This window comes from Armigeres subalbatus, chromosome 3, assembly GCF_024139115.2.
Source record: "Armigeres subalbatus isolate Guangzhou_Male chromosome 3, GZ_Asu_2, whole genome shotgun sequence".
Lineage (NCBI taxonomy): Eukaryota > Metazoa > Arthropoda > Insecta > Diptera > Culicidae > Armigeres > Armigeres subalbatus.
This window is the reverse complement of record NC_085141.1, coordinates 274,858,160-274,884,751: the sequence shown is the minus strand read 5'-3', so window position 1 is coordinate 274,884,751 and position 26,592 is coordinate 274,858,160. Positions and strand designations below refer to the sequence as shown.

At 41.8% G+C, this 26,592-nt stretch overlaps 1 protein-coding gene, 1 long non-coding RNA gene and 1 other non-coding gene across 9 annotated transcripts in view; 1 reads left to right on the top strand and 2 right to left on the bottom strand.

Annotated features, from left to right (window-relative positions):
- Positions 1-4,758: 4,758 nt before the first annotated feature.
- Trnat-agu (transfer RNA threonine (anticodon AGU)) lies at positions 4,759-4,834 on the top strand. The gene has a single exon. It is a non-coding gene; the product is annotated as a tRNA-Thr (tRNA).
- A 972-nt stretch (positions 4,835-5,806) lies between these two features.
- The window catches only part of LOC134224489 (raf homolog serine/threonine-protein kinase Raf), a 40,129-nt gene continuing 19,343 nt past the window's right edge, over positions 5,807-26,592 (bottom strand). The window contains exons 2-5 of one of the 5 annotated variants that reach the window (XM_062703851.1): positions 21,110-21,763; positions 20,875-21,024; positions 9,104-9,310; positions 5,807-8,194 (exon numbers count right to left, since the gene is read on the bottom strand). In XM_062703851.1, the coding sequence (XP_062559835.1) occupies positions 8,048-8,194; positions 9,104-9,310; positions 20,875-21,024; positions 21,110-21,763 (1,158 nt within the window). In that variant the 3' untranslated portion in view covers positions 5,807-8,047. Of the gene's footprint in view, positions 9,311-20,874; positions 21,025-21,109; positions 21,764-26,592 lie in introns of all 5 variants that reach the window. The other 4 variants (XR_009982955.1, XM_062703852.1, XM_062703850.1 and 1 more) reach the window with 4 other exon arrangements.
- Positions 24,649-26,108, bottom strand: LOC134224490 (uncharacterized). Of its 3 annotated transcripts, none has more exons than XR_009982957.1 (5): positions 25,791-26,108; positions 25,598-25,715; positions 25,425-25,541; positions 25,297-25,368; positions 24,649-25,238 (listed from the first exon to the last, which is right to left on the bottom strand). It is a non-coding gene; the product is annotated as an uncharacterized LOC134224490 (long non-coding RNA). The 3 variants fall into 3 exon arrangements; XR_009982956.1 differs by having other exon boundaries at positions 25,425-25,535; positions 25,791-26,107; XR_009982958.1 differs by having other exon boundaries at positions 24,649-25,210; positions 25,425-25,535; positions 25,791-26,107.

Sequence of the window (26,592 nt, the reverse complement as noted above, 5' to 3'; positions counted from 1 at the left end):
GTATAAACCTTTATTCGTACTAGATGAATGTTATAAAGGAAATATAAAATGTTCCAATATTATGAAAGAATTCCTGACGACTTTTGAAAAATGATATGCTGAGTGGTTCATCGTAAAAGAAACAACCAATCAGAAACTGACACTATCCAAGTAGGTATCCAACTCATTCAAATTTCAATTCTCAAAATTTCAATTTCTCACTTAACTTTTGCAAAAAGACCTAAGTAACATTTTTTTCTCTGTTGTGAAAACTCATATGTGAATATGTACGTTATGTGGAAGATATTGATTTGGAAAATGTATTGGAGGTAACCACTTTCCCTTCGATGGGTCTCGAACCCATGACCCTACAGTACGCTAGACTGGTGCTTTAACCAACTAAGCTACGAAGGACCTCCGTCGGCCTTCGCAACCTAGCGGCTACTGAACGAGCTCGAGATTCCCAAATTAGACGCATAGTCAAATCACTCGCAATCCATTTCTCAAACCAACACATCCGCATGTGTATAGTACACGTTCACATTAGAGGAGCGTGAGTATTTAGAAGCCCTCCTTTAGGGGCCCTGCTTAGCCGTGCGGTAAGACGGGCGGCTACAGAGCAAGACCATGCTGAGGGTGGCTGGGTTCGATTCCCGGTGCCGGTCTAGGCAATTTCGGATTGGAAATTGTCTCGATTTCCCTGGGCATAAAAGTATCATCATGTATGTTAGCCTCATGATATACGAATGCAAAAATGGTAACTTGGCTTAGAAACCTCGAAGTTAATAACTGTGGAAGTGCTTAATGAACACTAAGCTGCGAGGCGGCTCTGTCCCAGTGTGGGATGTAATGCCAATAAGAAGAAGAAGAGTTTTTAGAAGTATAGCGTGAGTATTTAGGCAAGAGCACGCAACTCAGGTTCAGTTCAATCTAAGTTAATTGCCTATTTCCGGGGATTAAACCACCCGACTTGGGCATTAATTTACCTCACTTGATCAGTACATTTGCTGATGAAGAATGTGTACAGCCGCCAGACATTCTAAATACTCACGCTCCTCTAATGTGAACGTGTACTATATGGGTCATTCCATACCAAGTGACCGAACCACTTGTAATCGACTTACACCATTTTTTATCAAATTTTGTGGATTTGTTTATCTACCGATTGTATGTGAAAATCCAAATTTATTTGATGATTGAACAACTCCTCGGCAAATGCGAGCATCCCCCGTTTTTTACGATTTGTATAAACCATATTTTTGAACGACTCATATCTCGGACAGTCAGTGGCGTAGCCACGGGGGTGGTTTTGGACATAAACCCCCCCCAGAGACAAAATTTTTAGAAGAAAAAAAATGTTCGAACCTTCTCGAAATTAAAAAATGTTCAGAAAATCCCCCCCAGACCAATTTTCTGGCTACGCCACTGCGGACAGTTTTAAAGCTACAAATAACTTCTTTTTATGCATTTTGAAAAGAATTCTTCAAACTTTTTGAGAAAAATATCGATTTTTAGTAGAAGTGTTGCCATCTGCATTGTTTTTGCGTTTTAAGTATAAAATTGTATTTTTCTGCCAATGAGTATATTTTTATTTGGAAAATAACACCAGCATCGTGTTCTCCAGAGAATTTTGCATAAGAAACACTTGAAACCCCAAGGTACTATGAGCCGTTCTCGAGTTATAGAGTTTTGAATGTAATATGATTATATGGAGCTTATCAATCACATAAGATTTTGTTATGCATACCCAACCTTTACCCTTTTTGCTAGAGTGTTTTTATAAAATTGTCAAGAATTCCTGTTTTCTTAAAAGAAATTGTAAAACATGTAATATTGAATAGAAAATAATGTATTTGGCAACGTGGTCACTTCGGAAAAAAATAACTTTTCTGTATTGTTGTTAAGCGTACTATTAAACTATTACTCACATAGATACTATAGTATAGTATGCTATGGAAAGATTTTTTTTTAATTTTATAGATCATTAATTAATTTCAAAAGCTTTCGGCTCATATGCTGTTAAGCGTCACGGAGCCGAAATCTTTTTTTTTTACTATTTTATTCTTACAAAATAACGTTAGATTAAGTGCACCGAAAGACTCGTGTTTTAATCATAGAAACAAACATTTTCTTAAAAACAGCAAAAAAAAAAGACATACGAAAGGCAATTACGACAGAAGATACGATATGATTATCTAAAAAACCTTGATTAATTTACCTTGCGGGAATGGTGCACTTCTCGTGCATTTTGAAAATAGTATTTTGACCATATGTTTCGAGCCCATAGTCCGAACCAGTCAAATTTAAATAGCAAACAATGGGACAGGATTTCCCGTAAAATGCAACATGTTGTGAGCAAATCGGTTAAGGGCAAGTGCCTAAAAAGTGGATGAAACTTTTCTGCGCACACACACACACAGACATCAACTCACCTCAAGCTGAATCGATTGGTATACAACACTATGGATCCCCGGGCCTTCTATAAAAAGTTTGTTTTCGAAGCGAACATATAGCCTTTAAGAACGCTTAGTGTACGAGAAAGGGAAAAATAAAGTAGCTCATAAGGAAGTAGACTTTCACTATGTTATTGTGGGAAAAAGGGTATGAAAAAGGCAAATCATTAAGTAAATGATACTTGTACTTACAGAAGAAGAGGATAAGTGATTTGTGACAATTTGTGACATGTAGGAGGTAAGAGGGTTTAAAATGCCGAAAAACGCTGGATGCAATTTTCAAACGAATTTTGTAGTTACACACAAGGCAGAAGAAAAGCTTAATGTCAATACTAGTCGACCAGAAGAGAACTATCCACGAAAAGTTTTTATCTTACTACCACGGGAATTAAACCCACACTTCACAGCCTCACCCAAATGTGATTTGACGACAGCCATGAGCTCTCAGTCACTCTCCAAGGAATCGAAAATTGTCAACTGTGTATGTATATTGTCAAAATATGAAAATAGTAGACCAAAAACAAACATCAAAAAAATGGTCTTTTTTGAGATAATGATTTTATTTTCTGTATTTTGAAATTAAATAGATAATATTTGCTATCCATTTTTTTGTATTTTTTTTTGCATTTTTAACTCCTAGAGAATTCAGATTTTCTTAAACCATGTGACATATTGCGTAAGTAAGGACCCTAAGGATGCCGAAAAACTTTGCAGAAGAAGGATCACTCAAGAAAATCGACAAATACTTTATGGCAAAAATCCATTTATTTTGAAATATGCATATCATGTGTCGGAACATACCTAATTGCATACAAATTCACACATGGATATTATGACCCAGATGGATAGTATATGTGAACACTCATGCAACGCATGTGGGCCCATGGAATATATGTGTCGAAAATATGGAATCCATTTCACCAACCCCATTGCAAAAATCCATGTGTGAACTCATGAATATAATGTGGAGTTTTTTGTGAGTAATCCTTGCTGGAACGACGACCAAAATTGTTTATTCCGCCAGCACTGCCAAACTACGTGCATTTCTTCTTCTTCTTCTTCTTATTGGCGTTACATCCCCAACACTGGGACAGAGCCGCCTCGCAGCTTAGAGTTCATTAAGCACTTCCACAGTTATTAACTGCGAGGTTTCTAAGCCAAGTTACCATTATCGCATTCGTATATCATGAGGCTAACACGATGATTCTTTTATGCCCAGGGAAGTTTATACAATTTCCAATCCGAAAATTGCCTAGACCGGCACCGGGAATCGAACCCAGCCACCCTCAGCATGGTCTTGCTTTGTAGCCGCGCGTCTTACCGCACGGCTAAGGAGAGCCCCACAAACTACGTGTATACAACCATTCAACTGAGCGTTATTTCAAAAAAAATTTATGTTTTTAGGACTGAGGAACAAATTGTAGTATAGTGCTGGCAGAAACATTTCAACAATCAAACTTCAAAGCGTTGTAAAATTTCCAGCAATGCTTATTCTTCAGCAAACTTTTTCGGCATTTTTCGGCATCAGTCTGATGATTGAATTATCGATAAAATAAAGCCGCTAGGAGCAAGAATGCAAAAAAATCCATGCTAATCTTCATATAAATTTCAAACGCGATGCGGAAAGTGGGGAAGCAACCAATTGAGCTGTGTGTGTGTATGTGTCAATGTAAATGTGTGTGTATGTCCGGAAATTAGTAAAAATATTCAATGTTCACAGTGAAAAAAGGACTTTTCATTTTTAAAATCCTGTATCTCAAGATCGGAACATAGTACCTCGAGGTTTCAAGCGTTTCCAAAGTAAAAATGACCAAAGAACACGTTGGTGAGGTTATTTTTTAAATAAAATTATACTCATTGGGTTAAAAATGCATTTTTCGGACAAAAACTTAAAAATTGTTCATTTGGCAACACTGCACCTCAAAAAAATATTTTTTTATAAATTCCTTGAAAAATCTTCTTTCGAATGGTTAACTTAGATTTATTATAGACCTCGCAGTTCCAGAGATATTACCAAAAAAAAATGATGGGTTTCATGCATTTGTCCGAAAAGGGGGATGGTCGTATTAATGGTGGGGAGGTCCAATCACTACGAAATTTTGGATTTTGGAATATAACCCATACATAAACAATTGGTCAAAATTTCATTTAATTCTAAGAAAGTCGATGCACGTTTGCATTTTTTCTCGGTCACTTCATATGGAATGACCCATATACATGTGGATGTGTTAGCTTGAGAAATGGATTGCGAGTGATTTGACTATGCGTCTAATTTGGGAATCTCGAGCTCGTTCAGTAGCCGCTAGGTTGCGAAGGCCAACGGAGGTCCTTCGTAGCTTAGTTGGTTAAAGCACCAGTCTAGTGTACTGTAGGGTCATGGGTTCGAGTCCCATCGAAGGTAAAGTGGTTAAATCCAATGCATTTTCCAAATCCAATATCTTCCGCATAACGTAAGTATTCACATATGAGTTTTCACAACATTGTAAATTAATGTCCAAGTCGGGTGGTTTAATCCCCGGAAATAGGTAATTAACTTTGATTGAACTGAACCTGAGTTGCGTGCTCTTGCCTACGCAATGCGGTCGGGTCTGAGTTCGACGACCGACTGGCAAATAGCTTACACAACCTCACTTGATCAGTACAGTTGCTGATGAAGAATGTGTATAGCCGCCAGACATTCTAAATACTCACGCTCCTCTAATGTGGACGTGTACTATACACATGTGGATGTGTTGGCTTGAGAAATGGATTGCGAGTGATTTGACTATGCGTCCAATTTGGGAATCTCGAGCTCGTTCAGTAGCCGCTAGGTTGCGAAGGCCGACGGAGGTCCTCCGTAGCTTAGTTGGTTAAAGCACCAGTCTAGCGTACTGTAGGGTCATGGGTTCGAGTCCCATCGAAGGTAAAGTGGTTACCTCCAATACATTTTCCAAATCAATATCTTCCACATAACGTACATATTCACATATGAGTTTTCACAACATTCTAAATTAATGTCCAAGTCGGGTGGTTTAATCCCCGGAAATAGATAAATAACTTTGATTGAACTGATTTTTTTTCATTAATTAATTCGAATATTGTTATCAACAGACCAATATGAAAGCTTTTGATTGCAGTACTAGTACTTAAGCGAGATTTCATCCAAGTTGTCATGATTTTTATTCCGTACGTTTCCAAATAAGCATACAAAGGAATCTGTCTCAAAGAGAAGGCTTTAAAAACAGACTCGAAACAAATAAAGTAAAAAAAGTGACTCACTATCAGGCCTGTGGCAGATATTCACAATGACGCCGAACTGGGAGTGTGTGATATTATGCGAGATTAGGAATTTTTATTGGCCCAAAACTACGAGCCGACTACGAAATAATTCATCATTTTATATCCATCATAAGGTATTTTATTTTGCAATCAAATGTTTGTTTTTCTGTGTTAGCAGTTAAGTCAGGCAAAATGAGTGTGTAATTTTTTTTTATATCATGATTAGAATGGAATTGGGATGTTTTGCGTCAAAGTTTGCGATCACTTAGCTCGCTTTTCTCTTTGGATTTTTTTATATAGACTATTGCTGTTATTTTAGCTTGTCGACGTATTCCGGAACACCTTCTTGTTGGGATTTATTTTTTACTTTAGTTTATTTTTGCTTTTGGTAAAAATTGTTTATTAATTTCTGGAAATGCTGAACCTGCTAAAACGGCAGCACTTTGAATACTGTTATGTTTTCACATTCTGTGAAACACTGGGAGACTGCAGTAAAGTATCTTTTTTGTGTTCCGCATAATTAAAAGGTTCAGTGTCGTTTTTATCATTTACAAACGATTGTGCCAGACAGATTAATCTTCTTTGACCACATCAGCAATTAGTTTGAGAAAAAAAATCGAATCGGGATAAAAAAAACTACAGGTTTTGAATGTGAATTTTCAATTTTTAAATATAGCAATGCTAGATTAGCATCAATAATAATGGGATATGCATAATCGAACAAATTGTTCAGCTGTTTTGAAAAACAGGTTTGAATTAGGTATTTGAAAAATTCACATTAGATACAGTTTTAAAAAAAATTACTTTTAAACAAGCCTTTTTGCCAAGCCAATGTTTCAAAAAACGCCCAAAAAATATAAGACCTTATGAAAATATTTAAAAACGTCAAATATTATCATGTTCAGCCAAAAAAAAACAGGTTAAGAGTTTAATCATAAATTTATTAAAATTTTGTTTGTGATTTGACAACTCGTCTTTTAATCTTAACGCCCTAGGTTCAAATCAGTCAACTAGTTAAAGTTACTTATAATGCATTAACAGATATGTACTGTAATACAATCATCAGACGATAATCTATTCATTGTCAAAAATGATTAATCATAGATCGCTCCGAGCGTTTGAGGAAGTCCTCCCTGTAACAATTTTTTATTTCAGATTTTGAGCAGAACTGCCATCGCTATTAGAAAGCAAGCATGTATGTCCGGAAATGATAAAATGCAATTGCATTAGAAGGAATAATAAATTGATAATCTGGAAAACCCGATTTGTTTGAACTTTTTGTACATTTTGATACAACCCAGAACAACGCACATTTCAGACGCGTTCAATAGATCAACGTGTTTATGGAAAATTTTGGTCATTGTGGACGTCAAACGTCAGTCACCCAGCTTTTGTCCGATTCTAATCATGATTGTAAGAGATTTTATTTTATACATTGCAATGGCACCACTATTAGGAATTCATGGATGGAAAAGTAACTTTTTAGGTACCTCTATATATGGAGAAAACTTATCACGTGTCATACGCCAACCTTAAAGGCTATTCGATCTTTGCAAAACTATTGGCGAGAATTTTAGATAGCATTTTACTAAACATCACGTTTTTTTGTAACAGATTTTGAGCAAAATATAAATCGTACAGCTGCACTGGATAACAGAATGAATAATGTTTCATGTTCACAAACTGATTTCGGTTCGTACTGGCAGGTTGAAACCAAAAATAGCAAATGACAATCGTTTCGCAGAAAGTTGTTATCCCCATTTGAATCAGATCTAACTAGGTTAGATCAATTAGTCTGTTAAAATAGACTGTAATAAATAAAAAAAATCAAAGTTCATTTTCAAATAATTGCGAAGTATCTGAATCTCTCATGTGATACCTAAATTTTGATGTGAAGCATAATCTTTCTTCTACTATTGTTGTATTCAGTAAAAAATGGGCTTGTCAGAGCTGAAATGATTCATAGCCTTTTTTCGGAATCTAATTCGGATTTCAAACCACCAGTTAGAACGACGTTGCTAGAATCAGATTGTCTTACAAACTATGTATCAGTGATGTGTTGAACTAAAAACTAACTGAAATCATCGACAGGATTCTTGTACACATATTAGATATAACTTTCATATAAACCTAATTATATTTACAGAATAAAAAGTAACCTAAGCTCTCAGTAAGATAAAAAATAAATCTCTTTTAAAATACAGTGTCCTAACAATCTTTGAAACGATTTAAGTAGAAATGATGGTACTCAGATTTTTCTCCAGACCATGATAGGAAAATTGGGATACATCTGTTTGTGTGTTTGCCATCCGCAAAGCATATTTTTGCATAATCTAGTTTTTTTTATGTAACGTATTTCATTCTCTCCTCAGAAGAGAAACCTTGTGATTATTTACACCAGTCTGACAGAAATAGGAGATGTGGCTTACTGTTGAGAGAGCTCGCACATCATTATAATAACTGCTGCCGGCCCCGTAAGTGGTTCCGAATTTTAAACACAATACCTAAATGCACAAAGGGACAAAGGTGTTAACATGTTTCCAGTTGTCTAGGAGAATGAAGAAAATATTTCTTTGCAATACCATTAACGCTCAGCAAACCAATGGTGATAACCGAGGCAATCGCGGGGACGCCAGTTTTACCGCTAAGCCTGAGCGAAACGATTAAATGTTGCCGGTCCCATTGTAAAATTGAAAGTTATGGAAATTAACAGGAGTCTTTGGGCTGGAGCAAAGATAGAGAAAATCGTCATTTTGAAGCTGTGTTTGGGTAAAATTTGGCTCACTGGCGCTGCGGTGAAACTTGGGCAGCGTTCGGAGCATATTTTCGAGCATGTTCAACAGTAACCGGAAGAGAGGGCGATCTTCCCGGCTGAACTTAATGCAGTCTTCCACAATGCGCTTTAGAGCCTGTGGACAGTCTGAACGAACTTTAGTCAGATCGGGCCTTAACTTGCCGCAGCCAACCATGAAGAGAATTTGATCCTTGTTGTTGATGTGACTATAGGGTAACTGTTCAGTAAGCATCTCGTATAATACGATTCCAAACGCGTATACATCACTCTGGAATGAATACGGATTCACCTCTTTCATTCTAATTACTTCAGGTGCCATCCAGAGAATACTACCGGTTGGCTGATTAGATTGTTGTGAACCAGACCATCGAACCTTGGCGGTGGCCAGGCCGAAATCTCCTATTTTAACCGACAGATCGTCATGCAAGAATATATTGTTCGATTTGAGATCCCGATGAATGATATTTTTGGCGTGCAAATAGTCCATGCCCTGCGCAGCCTGCCTCGCGATATCTATAAGCGTATTCAATTTGAACTTTGTCTCAATAACGTGAATGTGCTTGTAGAGGCTACTGCCCTCGCACCATTGAGTAACGATCGCTAGCGATGGTTTACTTACACAACCCATAAACAACAGTATATTACAGTGACGAGTCTTCTTCAGCATGGCCACCTCGTTCTTGAACGCCTGCAGTTGCACCGAGCTTGGTGTTTTCACGTTCAGGGTTTTCACGGCTACCGGTCCGTGCCAGTGCGCCTTGTAGACCGTCCCGAATGATCCGGAGCCGATGCGTTGCCCGATGAGGATCTCCTCTGCCTGGATATTCTGCGGATGGAAAATTACATAAATAGATACTAGACTTTATAAAACACAGACAAAATAAACATAACGCTCTAAATTTTCTCATCGTTTAACTATTTAACAGCGAATATTCTTCAGATGACGATTGCTAACTGTTGACGAAAATTTCTTGTTTATGAAGAGTGTAGTAATTATTGCTCCTAGATACCGTGAAACCCACTAAATCGTCACAACACAACACAAGAAAGTCTTGTTAATAAGGTAGAATACACAAACAGAAGTGTAGATTGAGGATTCAGGGGGCAGCAGGGACAGCATGGACCATGTCCAAGGGCTTGACGACCCCTCCCCAGCTGTCTGTGAGTCAGGGAGAACTGCCTAGGGCGTGGTGGGATTTAGCAGTGGGCTCTGCTAAAATCCCTCCAAAAAAAACCACAAGTGCCCGTAATCAGACTCTATCAAAGCGACTGTGTGCCGCTTCAAAAGCACAAGCCCAGGGAGTGCCAATTGGCTGGGGAGTGTCCCTACTCCGGTAGGGTAGCGCGTGAGCTGCTTCGGCAGGGAGTGAGTGATCTGTTTGTGCTGAGGCAGGAGTGTCATAGCGCGTCGCCGCTATTGGCACCTCGAAGCGCAGCAGAAGTCTGAGTATGGACTGCACATGCTGAGGTAGGAGTGTCGTAGCGTAGTATCGTTGATTCGTCCCTACATACCGCTATCGACACCTCGAGGCATGGCAGTGGAGTGTTAGAGTGAGTTGGGGAGTGTCCCTACTTCGGTAGGGTAGCGCGTGAGCTGCTTCGGCAGGGAGTGAGTGATCTGGTTGTGCTGAGGCAGGAGTGTCATAGCGTGTCGCCGCTATTGTCACCTCGAAGCGCAGCAGAAGTCTGAGTATGGACTGCACATGCTGAGGTAGGAGTCGAGGTAGCTATCGACACCTCGAGGCATGGTAGTGGAGTGTTAGAGTGAGCACCCGAAAAAGGGTCACATGGAGCGAATGGTCTTTGGAGAAGCTGCTTCGGCGGCAGGGTAGCAGTGGGTTGTACCCACACACCTACAGTTGTGCACATGTGGTGCATGGGGAGTGTCCCTAGGGCAGGGTAGCGTGTGGTCTGCTTCGGCAGTGGTGTGATTGATCTGCTCGTGCTGAGGCAGGAGTGTCGTAGGGTAATATCTGTAGGCCCAGGCAGTTACCGCTATTGACACCTCGAGGCATGGCAGCGGAGCGCCCGGGAGAGCATCCAAGTCAGTCTCGCATGGGACGGGTGCCTGTGTGAGCGATAATGAGCGAGTACGTTTAGTACTGCCATCCCCCAGAATTAGTACTGGGAGGTAGTTCCTGGGGGAAACGATGGTGGAGCCCAAGGGAGTTTAGTCGGTATTACCGGTATGGTCGAGTCCGACACTCCAGTACACTTCCGTGTGGTAGTTTGGCAACTACAATGCACGTGTACTGGGTTAGTGTGTAAATGCATTCTCCCTCGTAAAAAAAAAAAAAAGATTGAGGATTCAACTTGAAAAAAAAGTCCAGGCTACATTTTTAAATAAAAAAATAAAAAAAAACTTTGGAGACTTTCTTAGCCGAGCTGTAAGATTCGCAGCTACAAAGCAAGACCGTCCTTAAGGTGGCTGGGTTCGATTTCTGGTCCAGTCTAGGAAATTTTCGGGTTGGAGATTTTCTCACCTTCCCTGGGCATTAAAGTATTATCGTGTATTAGATAAGTTAAAGTATTAGTTTTCAGTTGTTCTTCCGAACTCATTAAACTAAGTTACCATTAATTTCACGTGGAATTTTTAGTTTGACCCTTTGCATGCAGGATCAGTTTGCCCCTCAGTAGTTGGACCCTGGTCCAGCTCACTTCGTTTTGCACCTACAGCCAACACTGCAAGCTTCATTACTGGCCTTTGATAGATGCCTGTAACTGTCTGTACGACCTCCGAACGTACTTGTCCGTCTGATGAAGTCTTGTCTGAAATCACTCGACCTTTTGAACCAGAAGTTCCTTGTCAACTGAGGATCCACCAATGTCGCCTACTGCAATCGGCTTCACAGGATAGAACCACTTGGTGCGCCGAGTTATCGTGGGTAGATACTTTGCTACCACACGCCGCCAAAGCTTCCGACGCCTTCCAGGATAGTTGAAGTGTTAGCGGACAATCAATATATGGAACAACAGGGTTTGGGCCCGTTCGAAGATCCCAACTGGAAGTGGTTGGGGGTCAGGTACGTGTGTCAGTGGGCGGCTGTTGACGATATTCTCCGCATTGATTAGGTTGCTTCTCAGCACTTCTTCAGTATGCACTCTCTGGGGTTTAACTGCAGCCAGCCTTCTATAATGCTACGAGCTAGGCTCGTGCCAACAACTGCTGGTTAACTCCAAGCGAGGTATGGAAACGAACTTGATAGGTGCCACCCTCGGCTTGCTTCCAACAAGAGCACACTCGATGTGATCATCTATTTTGGAGCGAAAAAATGACACGCCAGCGAAGCCACTTTCCCTGGCATCCACGATAGAGCAATCAACCCATTTCTCCAGATGTTTCTGGTCGATAGTATTATCCCATCCAGTTTGAGCCCTTCGACACAGGATACGCTGACTGTGTTCGTCTTCAGGCCGCATCCGCATCTGATGGAACATCTCTACGACGTCGCCTCCCACAGTGCGTCGAACGTATGGAACTACGGGACAAAAATCATAACTTACATTCTACACGTTTTAACTCAATGGTGCCTTTGGGAAAATGATTGTAAACTAGTTTTTCTACTATTTGCATTATTTACCTATGTTAAATTGATAATTGCATTAGTGGCGTAAACGCCAAATTACATAACATATAATACGCTTCGTATAATCAAGATCATTTTGGGAAAATTGTCACTTATGATAAAAACTACTATTTGCGTAATTGACCTATGTTGAACAGATAATTGCATAAATGTCGTAAACGCCAGATTTTACGATATGCCTCTAAGAACCAGGATCTTTTTACGAAAAATATGTGATATGATAATGTGGTATGATAACAGTTTTTATTACAACAATTGACCAATTTCATCTCATAAGTGATCAATTGATCATCTCATAAGTGACGTAAACGCCAGCTCTCATGTTTTATACTATAGAATCAGAATATCCTTAGTAATGATTTGAGGGATTGTTTTTTAACGACGGTATCAGAAATCATTGGAACTTGTTATATTTTTTTCCAAGTTTGTTTATTTGGTAGGCTCAGGCGTGTATAACTCTTTACGAAGCCATGGCTCTTTGTGATATGTGCAATCATATCATCTCATTATGAAGTTAGTAACAGAGGGGTAGAAGCCAGCGTACTCGTGGTGACTGGGATCATCATCAGAATGAAGGAAATTTGCTGACATTTCGAATGGTTGATACGCCAACTATGAAATCATGGGCAGTAGAGCAACAAACAGACTCTCATCTGAGCTCTTATCCTCCGAAATTTTTCGTTTGTAGGTGCTATGTCCTATGCGTCCATCAAAACCCTATTTTCATACAAGTTTCACCGTCCTTGAGCTTTCTACCGAAAATTTCTGCATAATGCTTAGCGAGGTACAATTCATCAGGTCTTGCAAATTAACCTCAGCGGACGTTTCAGACGCGTAAAGGCTAGGGTGCAGATTTGCATGCACCTCGTTTAAAGTATTTTGAAGCAGATTGTACTTTCTGTCGGATAAACTCAAGTCAATGTATAACGCCTTTACTTGCGTCGCTGTCATTACCTTTTCATGATTTGCGCTTGAGCTACTTGATATATTGGCCGCAAATGGTTCATTTTTATTGATAAGGTCTTCAACACGTAGTTTCTTGGTTTTATTCGAACATTCCTGAAACGGTTTTTGAGGTCTACTCTCCGCGATATTGAATGAAGACTCGGCAATTCCTACATAATTTAGTTTCGGATTGCGAGGAAGATTTACCAACGAAGACAATCAGATAGTTTTGCTTCGCGAATTTCTCGGATGATCGAAAGCTCTTTAAACAATTTTTTAACAATTCTCAAACAAAAGATTTTGCAAACCTGTTTTAGTTCTTTATCAAGTTCCTCGGAGAAATCTTCTGGATTATATAAATCAGACAGAAACTTCAACACACGAGCTTTTCGTTAGGACGGATCAACGGAAAGCTATTGTTTGTCTATATCCATGTTATTGAGCGCAAGAGTATCATCTAGAAAATCGTTAACAGCTATTAATAGAGCAAATAAGAGCAGCTGGAATCACTTCCATTCTCTTAAGAATACTATAAATGAGATCTGGTGCGATTTTCAGAGATGTGTTTTGATGCACTTTTTTTTAAAAGCTGTTTAAAGTTGTAGATTATTTCTTCCTATATAACTTCATGCCCAAGACTTGGAAGCTTCACTTATCACAATGATCAAAATATGTCGCACTGAAACACATTTAATTGGATCTTACTTACTTGATTTTACGCTTTCCATATCGATTTTCACAGTGAAAGGTACCGTTCAAAAACTTAGGCAATGGGAAAGATGCTTTACACTAACATGTGATAAATCATTCCCTTTCAGCGATGGAAATGTTTACAAACACGAGTTGTTTTGATCGTCCCAGTGACCTCACAAAGCTACTAATGCGCATACAGCATAATTGAAACATATGTTAATATCATGGTCTACTTGATTCGACTAAATACGAGAGTCGATTTTTCCATTTTTGTCCAAGGGACACAGCACTGTGCCTCCTAGGCAAATCCGGCGTTCTCTGAACTTGTAAAGGACTGGTGGTAGAGCGTTCAGTTGATCGAGTCCCTTTACAAGTACGGAATTTATGGAGACATTTTCGCACGTTGCAGCTGCGTCGAAGACTATTCTCACTTTCCCCGGCTTGTTGGGGTTGAACCCCGGAAAAATCGGTAAATAAATCCAGTTACTCGACACCCCTCAGATGCCAGCTTACGGATATAGCCTTTGCTCACGTAGTCAGCCATTTTCGCTCTCAATGTTGCACCTGGGGTTCTCGTTCCATCCGCTTCGTCAAACAGTGGTAACGTCTCGACGCCATGGATCGATTGTTGGCCAGACGTACATCGTCAAACTTCCATAGTAGACCAACTTGAAAGCGCCCATTATGGAAAGTGGTGGTATCGCGCAGTATTGATAGTGCTCTGTCGTCTTTCTTGGAAAGTAGCTGATTTTGTGGAGCGCTGATGACCAAACTATCGAGTGCAAAAAAGTCCTTAACCGCTTCATGTAGGGTTTCATCTGGTCCGTGAGAATGTGAGCAGATATGGAAGCTGAGAGGAACGGTCATGATACACTCGCTGATGGGCAATTTCCATAAATAGTAAAACCAAGACGAGTCCTAATCGCCACTGGTTCGTCTAGGTTCCCTTCACGGCTTTCTAAAGGAGGCATCACCCAGTTGCTAACACCGATCATTATTATTGGAATGGTTGAACGTTGCTGTAGGATTCCAGCGACAGTGATTTCAGATGCGCATACTTTGCACACAGATTACCAGCTGGTAGAGATTGAGAAGGAAGCTTTAATTGTTGTTTGAGCGAGATTATCTTGGCATCCTTTTCGCACCGGCAGGTATCCGCAGTCCACCGCAGAAACAAGGGGTAATTCTCACCATTCAGGTTTAACTCTTTCGCCAAGCTATCTTCCATTAGAGTTAGGGATGATCCACTGTCTAGGAACGCATATGTGCGTAGCTCGATCCCGTCGTTGAAGAGAACTATCGGAACATACTGGAATAGAACGGCCTATCCTCCTCCTCGATGTATATTGCATGACTCAACATCCGATGACTTCTCGACGACGGCTTGTTGTGGAGTGCTATTGCTTGAACCGGATGCTGCTCCGGTGTGTTCTTCCTATCGTAGTGCCATAGTCGATGATGCTTGTATTGACATTCGCTTCTCCCACATGGCTTCACAGACTTGCCTGGACCACGATGATTGTGCAGACAACTGCGGCATAGTTTGTGCTCACGAAGTGTGTCCCACCGAACGAAATAAACATTTCTCCGAACGAACAAAAAACGCGTCCCTGGCAGACGAGAAAACCGTTGTTTGTTTCAAACTGCTTCGCTTTCGGAATTGCGTATGCGTGTACATGAACCCATCATCCTTCCTACCTTGGCGAGATTTGCTGTCTACGGCGGTAGAAAACTGTGGCTTGGTCACTGCACTCGCTGCCTCTGCTATCGTATACAATCAATCGCTGAATCTGAATTCTGACAACGTTACGACAGGAAGAGATTGTCAATGTGTCGCCCAGTTCAATCATCGCAGGAAGCCGTTCAGTCAAACTGTGCAGGAGAGTGAGGTTGCATAAGTGCTCCTCTAGCTCGCAGGCTCTGACTGACGCCACCATAGCCTTCGGGGCCGGTAGATTGTAGATTTTCTGTAGAAGTGAATGTACAACAATTTCCGGTCGACCGCACAGCAACAGCATAGGTACACTAACACTTGATCCAAACTGCTAGGGTGCAACAACTGACATCTCACTGATTCTAACGCCTTACCTCGTAAACACTTCTGCAGTCGAACCATATTCTTTTCTGGTGTAAACCCGCAGAGATGCATCGAGTTTTCGAAGGAAGGAACCGGTTCACCGGTAAATACTGATAGCTCCTTTGGTACTGCGTTGGCTTTTGTTGAGCAGCGTCTCTCCACCAGTTGCAGTAGGATCGTTGTGGAAAGCTGACGGATAGTACTCCTGAATCCGGACCTATTGGTTGCAAATTACCAGTGAGTGGGGCGAATGCTAAAGCTTGCTGCTGCTGATTGCCATGAGGCCGATGCCTAATGGTAGAATGCAGAAGCATGCGAGTAATAACCGCGCTGACGTGAAATGAATGAAGAAGCTACAGGACGATGTATGTCTGGTGGTGGGCGGAAAGTTGGAGAGTTCGATTGAAGATTGCCAAGCGGCGTCGAAATATTCGGTCGATTATGATTCACAGGAGGAAAATTCAAAATAGGCCGCGAAATTGGAACAAACGGTGATATGTTCCTGTTCTCAAGAGTGGTTCGTGGAGGCAACTGATTGTGACACACTGGAGACGAATGAAACACTGGTGGCACCACCGTGACCTGGTTTGTCCGAGCGGTCCTGCTTTCATCCTGTTCATTCACGGGATTATCGTTGATTGGCGACTCCAATAACAGCTGAAACCTGCGTAGCAAGTATCGCTGCTTGATGGCATCCTGCTGCTCCAGGAACTGAATACGGCGGTCCGCTGGCAGTAGGTTAATAACTTCCGCTTCTACAAGCGTTCTTTCTACAACGGGTGGTCACGTACCGTGAGCGTGCCTTATTCTGCGCGGCTCCTAATTCTGCGCACTTTTAAACTAAAACATTTTTTAAAATTGTCTTTACTGTTATTATTATATTTACTTACATGTCATCAAAAAGTTGGGAATTTATTGTTGTCATGGGCAGATAATAAAGCAATAAATTAGCATTGATAACGGGAATATGAAGAAAAACAAAATCGGTTTAATAAAAAAATGTCAAAAATGGCCTCCATTAGCAGCAGCGCTAAAACGCACATAAACAAATTTTTCTCAAATTTGAGCAAAAAAAAGATTTGGACTCATTTTTTTTAAGCGAAGTTCAAAAGCAGATCATTTGTTGCTTTAATATGATGAAATTCGGCTTTCAGAGTGTAATCTCTATCTTATAGAAAGCGTTTTATGTTGCGCAGAATATGGCACAAAATTTACTTTCTGTTCCTAATTGTGCGCGCGGAATGCATAGGTACAATAAGCCTGGCTTGTCAACCCAAATTGAACGTAGCAACTGTTTTGGCAAGGAAACATATTTCAAAATGCTGGAATAAAACAAGAAACGCAAAAAAAATGCGAAGATAGATTATCCGGAAAGATACAAGGGATATCTGCTACTTGGCCTTGCGCACCACATCTCCACTGAGCATTTTTTTAAACTTCTAGATATATTATCTAATATAATCACGTGACTAGCACGAATAATTTTCCCTGAATAATCGACATAATCCCCCAGTCGGAGATTTCCTAGGTTGGCATTTCAACATTTGAGAAAATAGCACTTTGGGCAAAATTAGCATTTATGTAAGACTGGTCTTATTTTTTGCGTTGGATTACATTTATTTCCATTCTATATAAATATCGGATTTAATCGGAATAAAAAATGGCCTTTTCATTAATGGCGAACTTTAGTAAACAAAACAAAACAGTGACTTGACCATTGGCATGAACACAATAACCGATCTAGAAAGTTATCTAACGGTAAAAATGGATCGTCGAAAGAAACTTGTGGGACGGCGAGCAATCCGATAATGGACTTTGAATTGGATAATGGACTTGAAAAATGAATAAGACCTCTGTGCACATACATCATACACACATACACGCACACACAGGCATCATCTCAATTCATCACAGCTTAGTCAACTGGGTTTGGGTCTAATTTGCCAGGTCTTATAATAGGAGTAGACGTTTTTTCGTATACACAGCGTACAAGAACGATAAAACGTTGTAGTCAGATTGACTTTAGGAAACGTACATGGTACTAAAAACGTGCAAAAGTAATGAAATATTTGTATAAATGTTCAAAACCATTTCATTAGACATAAAACACTCTAATTGAGTGTTTATTATTGTGCGCAGAATTAGGAACATTGTGCGCAGAATATGGAACATTTCAAAATATGTGCGCAGAATTAGGAACCACATGGCAATCCACAAATCGATTAATAATATATGATCTTAGTCAATTTAATCAAAATTTTAATGATTCATAGTCTTTCGTAGATTATAGTTACACAACTACTACATAAAGGTATTCATAAATCATTATGGTTCCTCGATAACAACGATTTTATTTCAAAATTTTCTTAAATGCGCAGAATATGGTACCTCCACGGTACCATGCGCACGTGAAATACGCGGAAGAGGCGTGGTGGGGGAGCGTCGTGTAATAATGTTCGCTATTGAGGCTCGTGGTGGGGGCATCGGCGTTTGTGGTGGCGGCAGGAGCGATCGTGTAATTGGCTCACATATATTTGCTGTCGGTGGTATTGATGGTAGTGGCAGTTGTGGAGCCAGATTTGTAGCTGACGCTGGCACGCAATCCAGGCAGCTCCAGCACACATTAGCCACGTCTTCATTAACTCCGACACAGTCGAAGTGAAACCACTGGTTACATCGGTCACAGCACACCATCTCGTTGCAGTCTGGAAGATTATACAGCAGACACGACTGTTGTAGGCTTCCTTCCCGATTTCGCCTTGGGTTCTTTCTATTGGCCATCGTTGGTAGATCCAGAAACAATAATTTAAGATTGTTGCGGATGCAACAAGGGAAACAATTTCCAAAAATTTCGCCCTTTATGCATCAAACTGATGTTCATCGGATGGCCACTTGGCCCACTGTACCTCTATTCTAGCCGCCTTTTATATTGTCTAAGATTGGGGAGTGATTGCAGGATCGTTTGGGTAAGGATAGGAAATTTTTGACACTCCGAAACGGATCAGCGAGGTAAATCTAACCAAAAATAAAATAATAACAATCTCATTTTGTCAGGCCAGTTATATCGTTGGGGTCTGGGGTCAGTCATTTTTCATCTGCGTTTCAAGTGACCAGGTCGTCAAATCAGCCTGAACAGATTGATGTCCTTCAAGAAGATAATTGTCGCTCTACCAGAGCGTTGTTCCACAGGACGATTATAATGCTTTGTATGTGATTGGCAGTTTGGGCAGCTTGTTAGATAAGGCAATTGTTTAAAATATGGTTCACCCTTGCCTTGCCTTGCCGAGCCTTGCGAGCAAAGGCGTAGGATTGCCAATCCGGAGATGGCGAGTTAAATTCTCGGACCAAGACCGGACCGGTCTAGGATGTTTTCGGGTTGGAAACATTATCGATACCCTGAGCATAGTCTATCCATTGTACTTGCCACACAAGATACATACTCATGCAATGGCGGGCGGGCATAGAAAAGCTTTTAATTAAAAACTGAGGAAATGCTTATAGAATACTAAGTTGAAAAGCAGGCCAAGTTCCAATTGGAATGTAGAGCCATCGAAGAAGAAGAAGAAGATGGTTCACCAAAAGCTGAAACTTGTATGCTTCGCAGGGGGCTGGCCACCGCCGGGATTGTATGTGGCATTGGTAGGCCCCGTGTGGAGCCCCAAAACTACAACCAGCCCACGTCGGTTGGTTAGGTCGTCAGGTCTGTGATGGTTCCATTCAGTCGCACAAGCTTCCGATACATCCTGATTAACCTCATGCTTTGCAACGGAATCTCCCGTCTCAGGAACTGGCTATTCCGCGTATTCGTTTCCCTGAATACCAGTGATTGGAAGGTTCGCTGGTACCGGAGATCAGGACCGTCAGAACACCGGCCGAGGTAGAGGTGATTGAAATGCGCTTCGCTCTGAGTCAGGCCATGTCCTGGAGAATTACCGCAGCTGCCGATGAGAATACCGAGTGGGTGTTTTGTAGACGGTATGAAGCTTCTTCGATGGGGTCAGAGGAGATTCCGATACCAACCGTGCATCCGGGTTTTTACTCGTCCGTGAAAATGATTTCGAAGATGGGGTCTGACCCTGAGCCCGGATAAGATGCTTCTTGAACCTTCGTTTCAGGAAGCATTCCGTTTTTGAGTCGCTTCTTGGTTCTAAGCGCCGGAGGCCGGCAATCCTGGGAAGGCGTTTCTGGCACAAATTACTTAGTGCGTTGTTTGCACGGTCGCGTAGGCTGCAGTCGTTGTCCCTGCTCGTAGTTCTCTTCAGATTGCTAATTGATTTGCTGTATTTTTAATTTATATTATAGCTCATAAAAAAAATGACATACACACCTCCCCCATACCTTTACGTGACTAAAAGTATGGCGTACGCATTTCTACTTCTTTTAATACTTGCGTTGCGTTGTAACGGATTATTTCGTAGATTGCATACTTAGGGCTGGTGGCGATCATTGCCGTTCAAATTAGTAACTTTAGTGGCCAACGTTGACGAAAAACTAGACCAAATATTGACTTTTTAAATAAGTGTTGAAACATCTCCAACCTCAGTACGATCTGAACCATGCGCGGAAACACTAAATTTTAAACAATCCATCCGTAGTGTTTGCGTTGCCGTTTGATACACGCAGGTTGGCTTGCTATTCGATTTTCCGAGCCCGATGGTTCGGGATAACTCGTCGGCTGCGGCAGCTCGATGAAGGCTTCCGGCGATGCTGTTTGTGGAATGACAGAACGCAGGACGGCCTGTTTCGTGCTCGGGGTCTCACACCGTTCGCCTTTTTTGGTGGTTGTTGTGACCCAGTTTGATTCTCCACGTTTGCGTAGCAATTTTGGACCAGCAGCATCTTGTTCTGAACATAAAATATGCACGAATGCGCTTGCACTTTGTTATATTTACAAGAGACTATCTGTCCGTAGTAAAAAAAATGTAGGACTGCTGTCCATCGAGCGTGACGCTCACACAAGCGTTAGCTACAACGTCAATACAAGATACGTATTTGGACCTCGATAGTAAGGCAGTGTCTCATACTTGACTCAAGTCTCTTACAACAAGGAAATTTAAAACAATATTGTGTATATTGCCTATAACTTACCCAATTCTCCTCGGACTGCTTGGAGTCCCGGGGCGACAGCAGATTCTTATTGCTTTCATCGGCCGAACGTGCCCTCGGGCGCTTACTATGCTTCAACGTGTTCGTTGGTGATGCTTGTGTGGAATGTGAATGTTCCTGGTTAGCTTGAGCCTGCAACGGAAATGCGATTCAATTAACACTGAAATTTGCTGGAGAAGAAAAAAAAGACTCCCGCGACTTCGGAGTTATCTACAACTACCTGGAGTGGTCTGCAGTTGATTAACGGCCGATTGTCCACGGTACCGAACAGCGGTTTCATGACGCTGTTGATGCACACATTGGGTGCCGAGTTTGATCGATCCTGCTGATTGAGCGAGCGAGGATGTCGCAGACTAGTGCTGTAGCCGACCGTGCCGGGATTGATTATGCCTACCGTGCCCTCCGGATTGGCGAGTAAGTGATGATAGAAAGTGTTATCCATGTGCCGCTTGCTGCACACCAGCGGAACCTTGTCCACACACCGCTGATGGAATCGATAATTGCACTGATTACAGTAGAATCCACTGAAAAGCAATCGGCGACAACACTCGCAAAATGCCAACGAGAAGAACGTCTTCCGGATAAATTGATGTGAAATATACGTCGGAAAGCCGATGTCTAGAATGCGAACTACCACCTCCTCACAGTGCAGCATGCTCACATCGGTATCCCAGGGAATCGAATAATCGCTGTTGCCCAACGTTACCTCACAAATGTCACAGGTGAGATTGCGTCGCTTGAGAGCTTTGGCGAGTGCATCCTTCAGTCGCATTCCGGGAACAACCTGAACCGAGGTCCGCTGCTGGTTCGGCAGGTGGGCCCGTAGCAGTATCTTTGGCTGCCGGCTCAGTGTGCCGCACATGCTGTCGACCTGAGGAAAAATAACACGAAAAGTTAGTTTGAAACTTTTCTAATGTAATAAACGCTAGGTATAAGATAATGAAGATCGTAGGCGTAGATTAGGGTGAGAATGATCAAACGAAGCGCATTTATGATTTTAAATATCTATTTAAAAATACTCGCATGATATAGGTAGATTCAAGTTTTTGTATAACAGTTTTATAACTAAGATGGCGAACAGAAATAACAAATTGACGAACTGTTCTATCACTTCGCACAGTTGCGTATATTTTGGCTTACCACAACACGTAGAGTTTTTAATTTTCAACGCTCGATGAACTATAGCGTGTACGCCGTTCCAAGTAGGTATGTTTGTAAGTAACCTGTCCTGTATAGCAGTGTTTCCCAACCGGTGGTTCGCGACCCCATGGGAGCCGCGGTACCATACCAAGGTGGCCGTGAACCTTTGCAAATAATGCACTTTTTTCGCCATGAACACGTTTTTAGTATGTGTACAAAAATCATTTTATTAGTTTTACTCAGAATCGTAATATTTGGAAAATTAGTTTCTTTTCTGTAGTTATTTGTAAACTAAAACCAAGAGCTAAGACATCATAGCTATATTATCTGTGGCTATGATAAATGAATCATTTGTTTGGAAAACATACCTACATCCATTTTACACAGTTCAAAGAAACAATAAAAAAACACAGATAAGCTTCCCTATTTGTAAACTATATGCCTACGGATCGACAGCCGTAACAATGGACTTTCTTGTATGACTTCTAGCGGAGTAGCCCCATTCTAGTTCACATAAACACGCTTGGTGGTTCACAATCAGTTACAAGATTTGAAGGTCATCCAAGAACTCTTTGTAGAATAGACCTACATATCAACCAGCGTAACGATGGACTTCTCACTTGTGACTTCTAGCGGAATACCCCCATTCTGGTTCATAGAAGCATGCTGGGTGGTTTATTATCATTTACAAGGTTTGTTTAGGTCATCCAAAAACTCCTTGGAGTATAGACCAGTGGATCAACCAGCAACGATGGATCACTTATTTCTGACTTCTAACGGAGTAGCACCATTCTGATGGACTTTTCTTGTGTGACTTCTGCTTTTAAAAGCCGGATGTACAGAACTGTTTAGTTATAAGATAGGTTAAATTAGGAGATAAGTACAATCTGTACGATGTAGTATCGAAGACGGTGATAAATAAATAAATAAATAAGTAATAGCCTCATTCAGGTCCATGGAAACACGCGCTGGTAGTTTATCATATCTTTCGATGTTTGTATGTCATCCAAGAACCAGTGTTGGTAGAATCATGCTCAAATCTCACTCACCGAAGCCTCATGCGCGAGCTGACTCGCTCGCGATTCTGCAGGGGGAGCATCGCGCATGAGTTTTTCACGCAGAATCGCATCGTTTCGCTCATTTGCCAAAAAATGATTTCGCCCCAAAAAGTGTCAAAACCCAATCGAAGCGTATTTTATGTTTACGTATGGATTTATTATCCATTGTTTTAAGTAAAGAAAGTTATTCCGATAAATTTAACGAAGAAGATCACGCAAAAAACATGCAATGATGCAAATCGCGAGTCGAATCATGGACGATTCTCTGAGCCATGAGTCGGGTGGGGTTTGCCTCGCGCTTAGTTTGAATCATGGATGAGATTTGAGAACTTGAGTTTTTACCAACACTGCCAAGTGTAGAAATGTTGGATGTGCTACATGAATCCCCCAATACTACTATAATGACACTGAATAATATATTCTGGTAACACTGTATGTAATTAATGTCAAATGTAACTTGAACTCGAAATAATTAAAACGTGCTTTTTTGTTTTCTTCAAGTCTCGCGTATTACTCGGATTATTCATTCCTTTTCCGCTGGTTTCGACCACGTTTCGCGTTCTCTGTTGTCTCCAAGGCCCAACAGGTTATGGGCTCAGGGTGCCGGAAGTGGAATAGTGTCCAAGTTTATCGAGAATAACTGTCCCGGGAGGTGCAAGGTCGGGAAAGTGCCGGTAGTTTCGTTCCGGAGAAAACAAAATGGCGGATGCATTTAAAGTGGTGTTCCCCAAACTCACGAGTGGCAATTATGCATCGTGGAAGTTTCGGATGAAATCGTTGCTCGAACGCGAAGAGCTTTGGGAGGTTATTAACACAGTGAAGCCCGATGATGCCGATGACGATTATGAAGAGTGGAAGAAGAGTGACACTAAAGCTCGAGCGACCATCGCTTTGTTTATCGATGACAGTCAACTTCGTTTTGTTAAGAAAGCGGAAACCGCGAGTGACATGTGGCAAAATCTAAAAAGCTTTCATGAAAAGGCATCCATCGGTACGCAAGCTATGCTTTTACAAAAATTATGCGCGATCAATCTGTGTGAAGGGGAAAAGCATCTTGAAGAAGTTGAAAATTTGGTGGAACGACTTGATAATGCGGGTGTCGAGCTGAGTGAGCAACTGCGGGTTATTATGGTGCTACGCAGTTTGCCTTCCTCGTTCAGCAGCTTTGTTACATCGCTGAAGAATCGTCCTCCAGAGGATCTCACCATGGATTTGGTGGTTGCAAGATTGCGCGACGAGTGTCAAAAACGCAGTACGGATTGCGGCAGTGGCAGAAAAGAAGAAAGATGAACAGAAAAATTGTTTCTTCTGCCAACGGCCGGGACATTTTAGAAGAAATTGTCGCAAGTATCTGGCGATGAAGAATAGTGAAAACTCAACCGAATTGAATAAGAAACCGGCTTCGGGACAACAAGCGAAGAAAGTGAAAGCAAAGCGGGTCGTAGCTGACGATACCGTATGCGGTGCCGTGTGCTTCGTTGCTGTGTTGTGAAACGACCTTTCCGTAGAAAAGGGGGATTAGTCGGTCCGGCTAGTCAACTACAAACGCCACAAAACATACTTTAGTGTGCAATCATCTTATATTTTCTCCAACATCATACCATTACATCCTGGTCACCCTACGCTCCTAAGCACTTTGCATTCCCTGCCTTCTTTCATCTTCTTCTCTTCACTTTCTTAAAGCTAGCACTCACGTTCGCCGGATCGTCAGCAACTGCATCGTACCTCCTACCTGCGCTCTCCAACTACACCGCGTGACGAGGGGATTGGGAACCCCGGCTTGATTGCGTACAAGGTCTTGACTCCAAATAGCTCCCTATTTCGGTAGCGACGCGCCAGCTGCTCTGCTGGTTGGGATCACCAATATCGATGCGCTTTTGCTGGCTCCTGCGGCGCAGTTGCCGTGCCTCCAGGCGATCTCGTTCTCGCCGGATATGGGAATGAAGATCCTTTCTCCCACTCGCGTCGACTCGGATCTCGTTCTTCTCAGGAACGTCGTGCTTGTGCCGCATCGGCCTTGGAGTCCGATCCCGCTCGATGCAAATTCCCGTTGCCGTCTCCCGGAAACCTCTCACTATTCGTCCTGTTCGTGCCACCTCGGCCGTGCACCTTTCCAGAAGCTAGAATTCGTAAAAGAAAAAAAAGGCCCTGACGGATTGGATCCGTTAGTTTTGGTCTTGCCTGTCTCAGATTCCATTAGACTTACTCCTTCTGGAGGCCTTTTGCTGTGCGAGTGGTGACGGGAAGGAGATTGACGATCGTGCTACGTATCGTTGCGCTGCAGAGGACAAATCGGTGAGAATCGGTTTCTCCCTCTTATATTAATTGACTCACCTCCGTATTCTTTTCTGGTCTGCCTCGTCGTTTCAGAGGAATACGACTTTGCTTCTCGAAAGCCTTTATTCGTGCGAATGGCGAGGGGAAGGTGGTTGACAAGCGAATTGCCTAACACTGCACAAAACAAATCGGTGAGCCTAGGTTTACCTCATTTGCATGAATAAACTCACCTTTGTGTTCTATCTTGCCGATCCGTATCGTGGAAAACGACTTCGCTTCTCGTAAGCGAGGAATTTGGTGCAATTTTCTTTGTGCCGTGCACGTGCAGTGGATGTCAAAATTATTGATCTGCGAACAAACGATCATCAAGAATGATTGTCTTTTGTAGACTTGTACAAATACTTGTGTACTCTATTTTCTCACCTTTCGTTTGGTGTAGAAATCTTCACCTGCACTTTTTTAGCACCAAATCGCTGTAGGCGGCACAGCAGCCACTTTTAACACCTGCTGTGTGATTTTTCTGGCGGCGATCGAGAGCACAAAACGAAGGAGGTTTGGCGGAAGTCGTTGCTGTTCGATGACAGTTGTATTTCGCTGACTTTGTTGACGTTTCATTTTCGCCACATCTCGTTTGGCCCATGCGGCATATTTTGAATGCACACAGTTATTGTTTAGGATGATATAGTGAATGATTGCACATTTATATAATTCTACTAATTATGTATGTTAATGAGTACTAATGTAACAGCTGGTGGCTCTATCTCCGGAGCGTGGATGATAGACAGCGGATGTACCTGCCACATGACGAAGCGGTGTTGTGGTTGATGTGACCTTGGCGAATGGATCAAAAACAAAGTCTTCTGGTAGCGGAAGTGGAATTGTCATAGGAGTAAATGGCGATGGGCAGCGTATGGCGATTACGCTGGAGAATGTGTTGTATGTGCCCGCGTTGGAGGGAGGCTTGATTTCCGTACGAAAATTGGCTGTGAAAGGTTTTACAGTGCTATTCAATGAGAAGAGCTGTGAAATAAGCGTTGGAGATATTGTTGTTGCGGTTGGCGAGTTAATCGGTGGCCAATATAAGCTAACACAAGCGGAAAAGTGCTTAGCAATAGCGGAGACAAACCATACGGATCATTGCTAGCACACCTGGCACCGGCGTCTCGGCCCTCGAGACATGAATGTGATCAACAACATGCAGCGCAAGGAGCTGGTAACCGGTTTG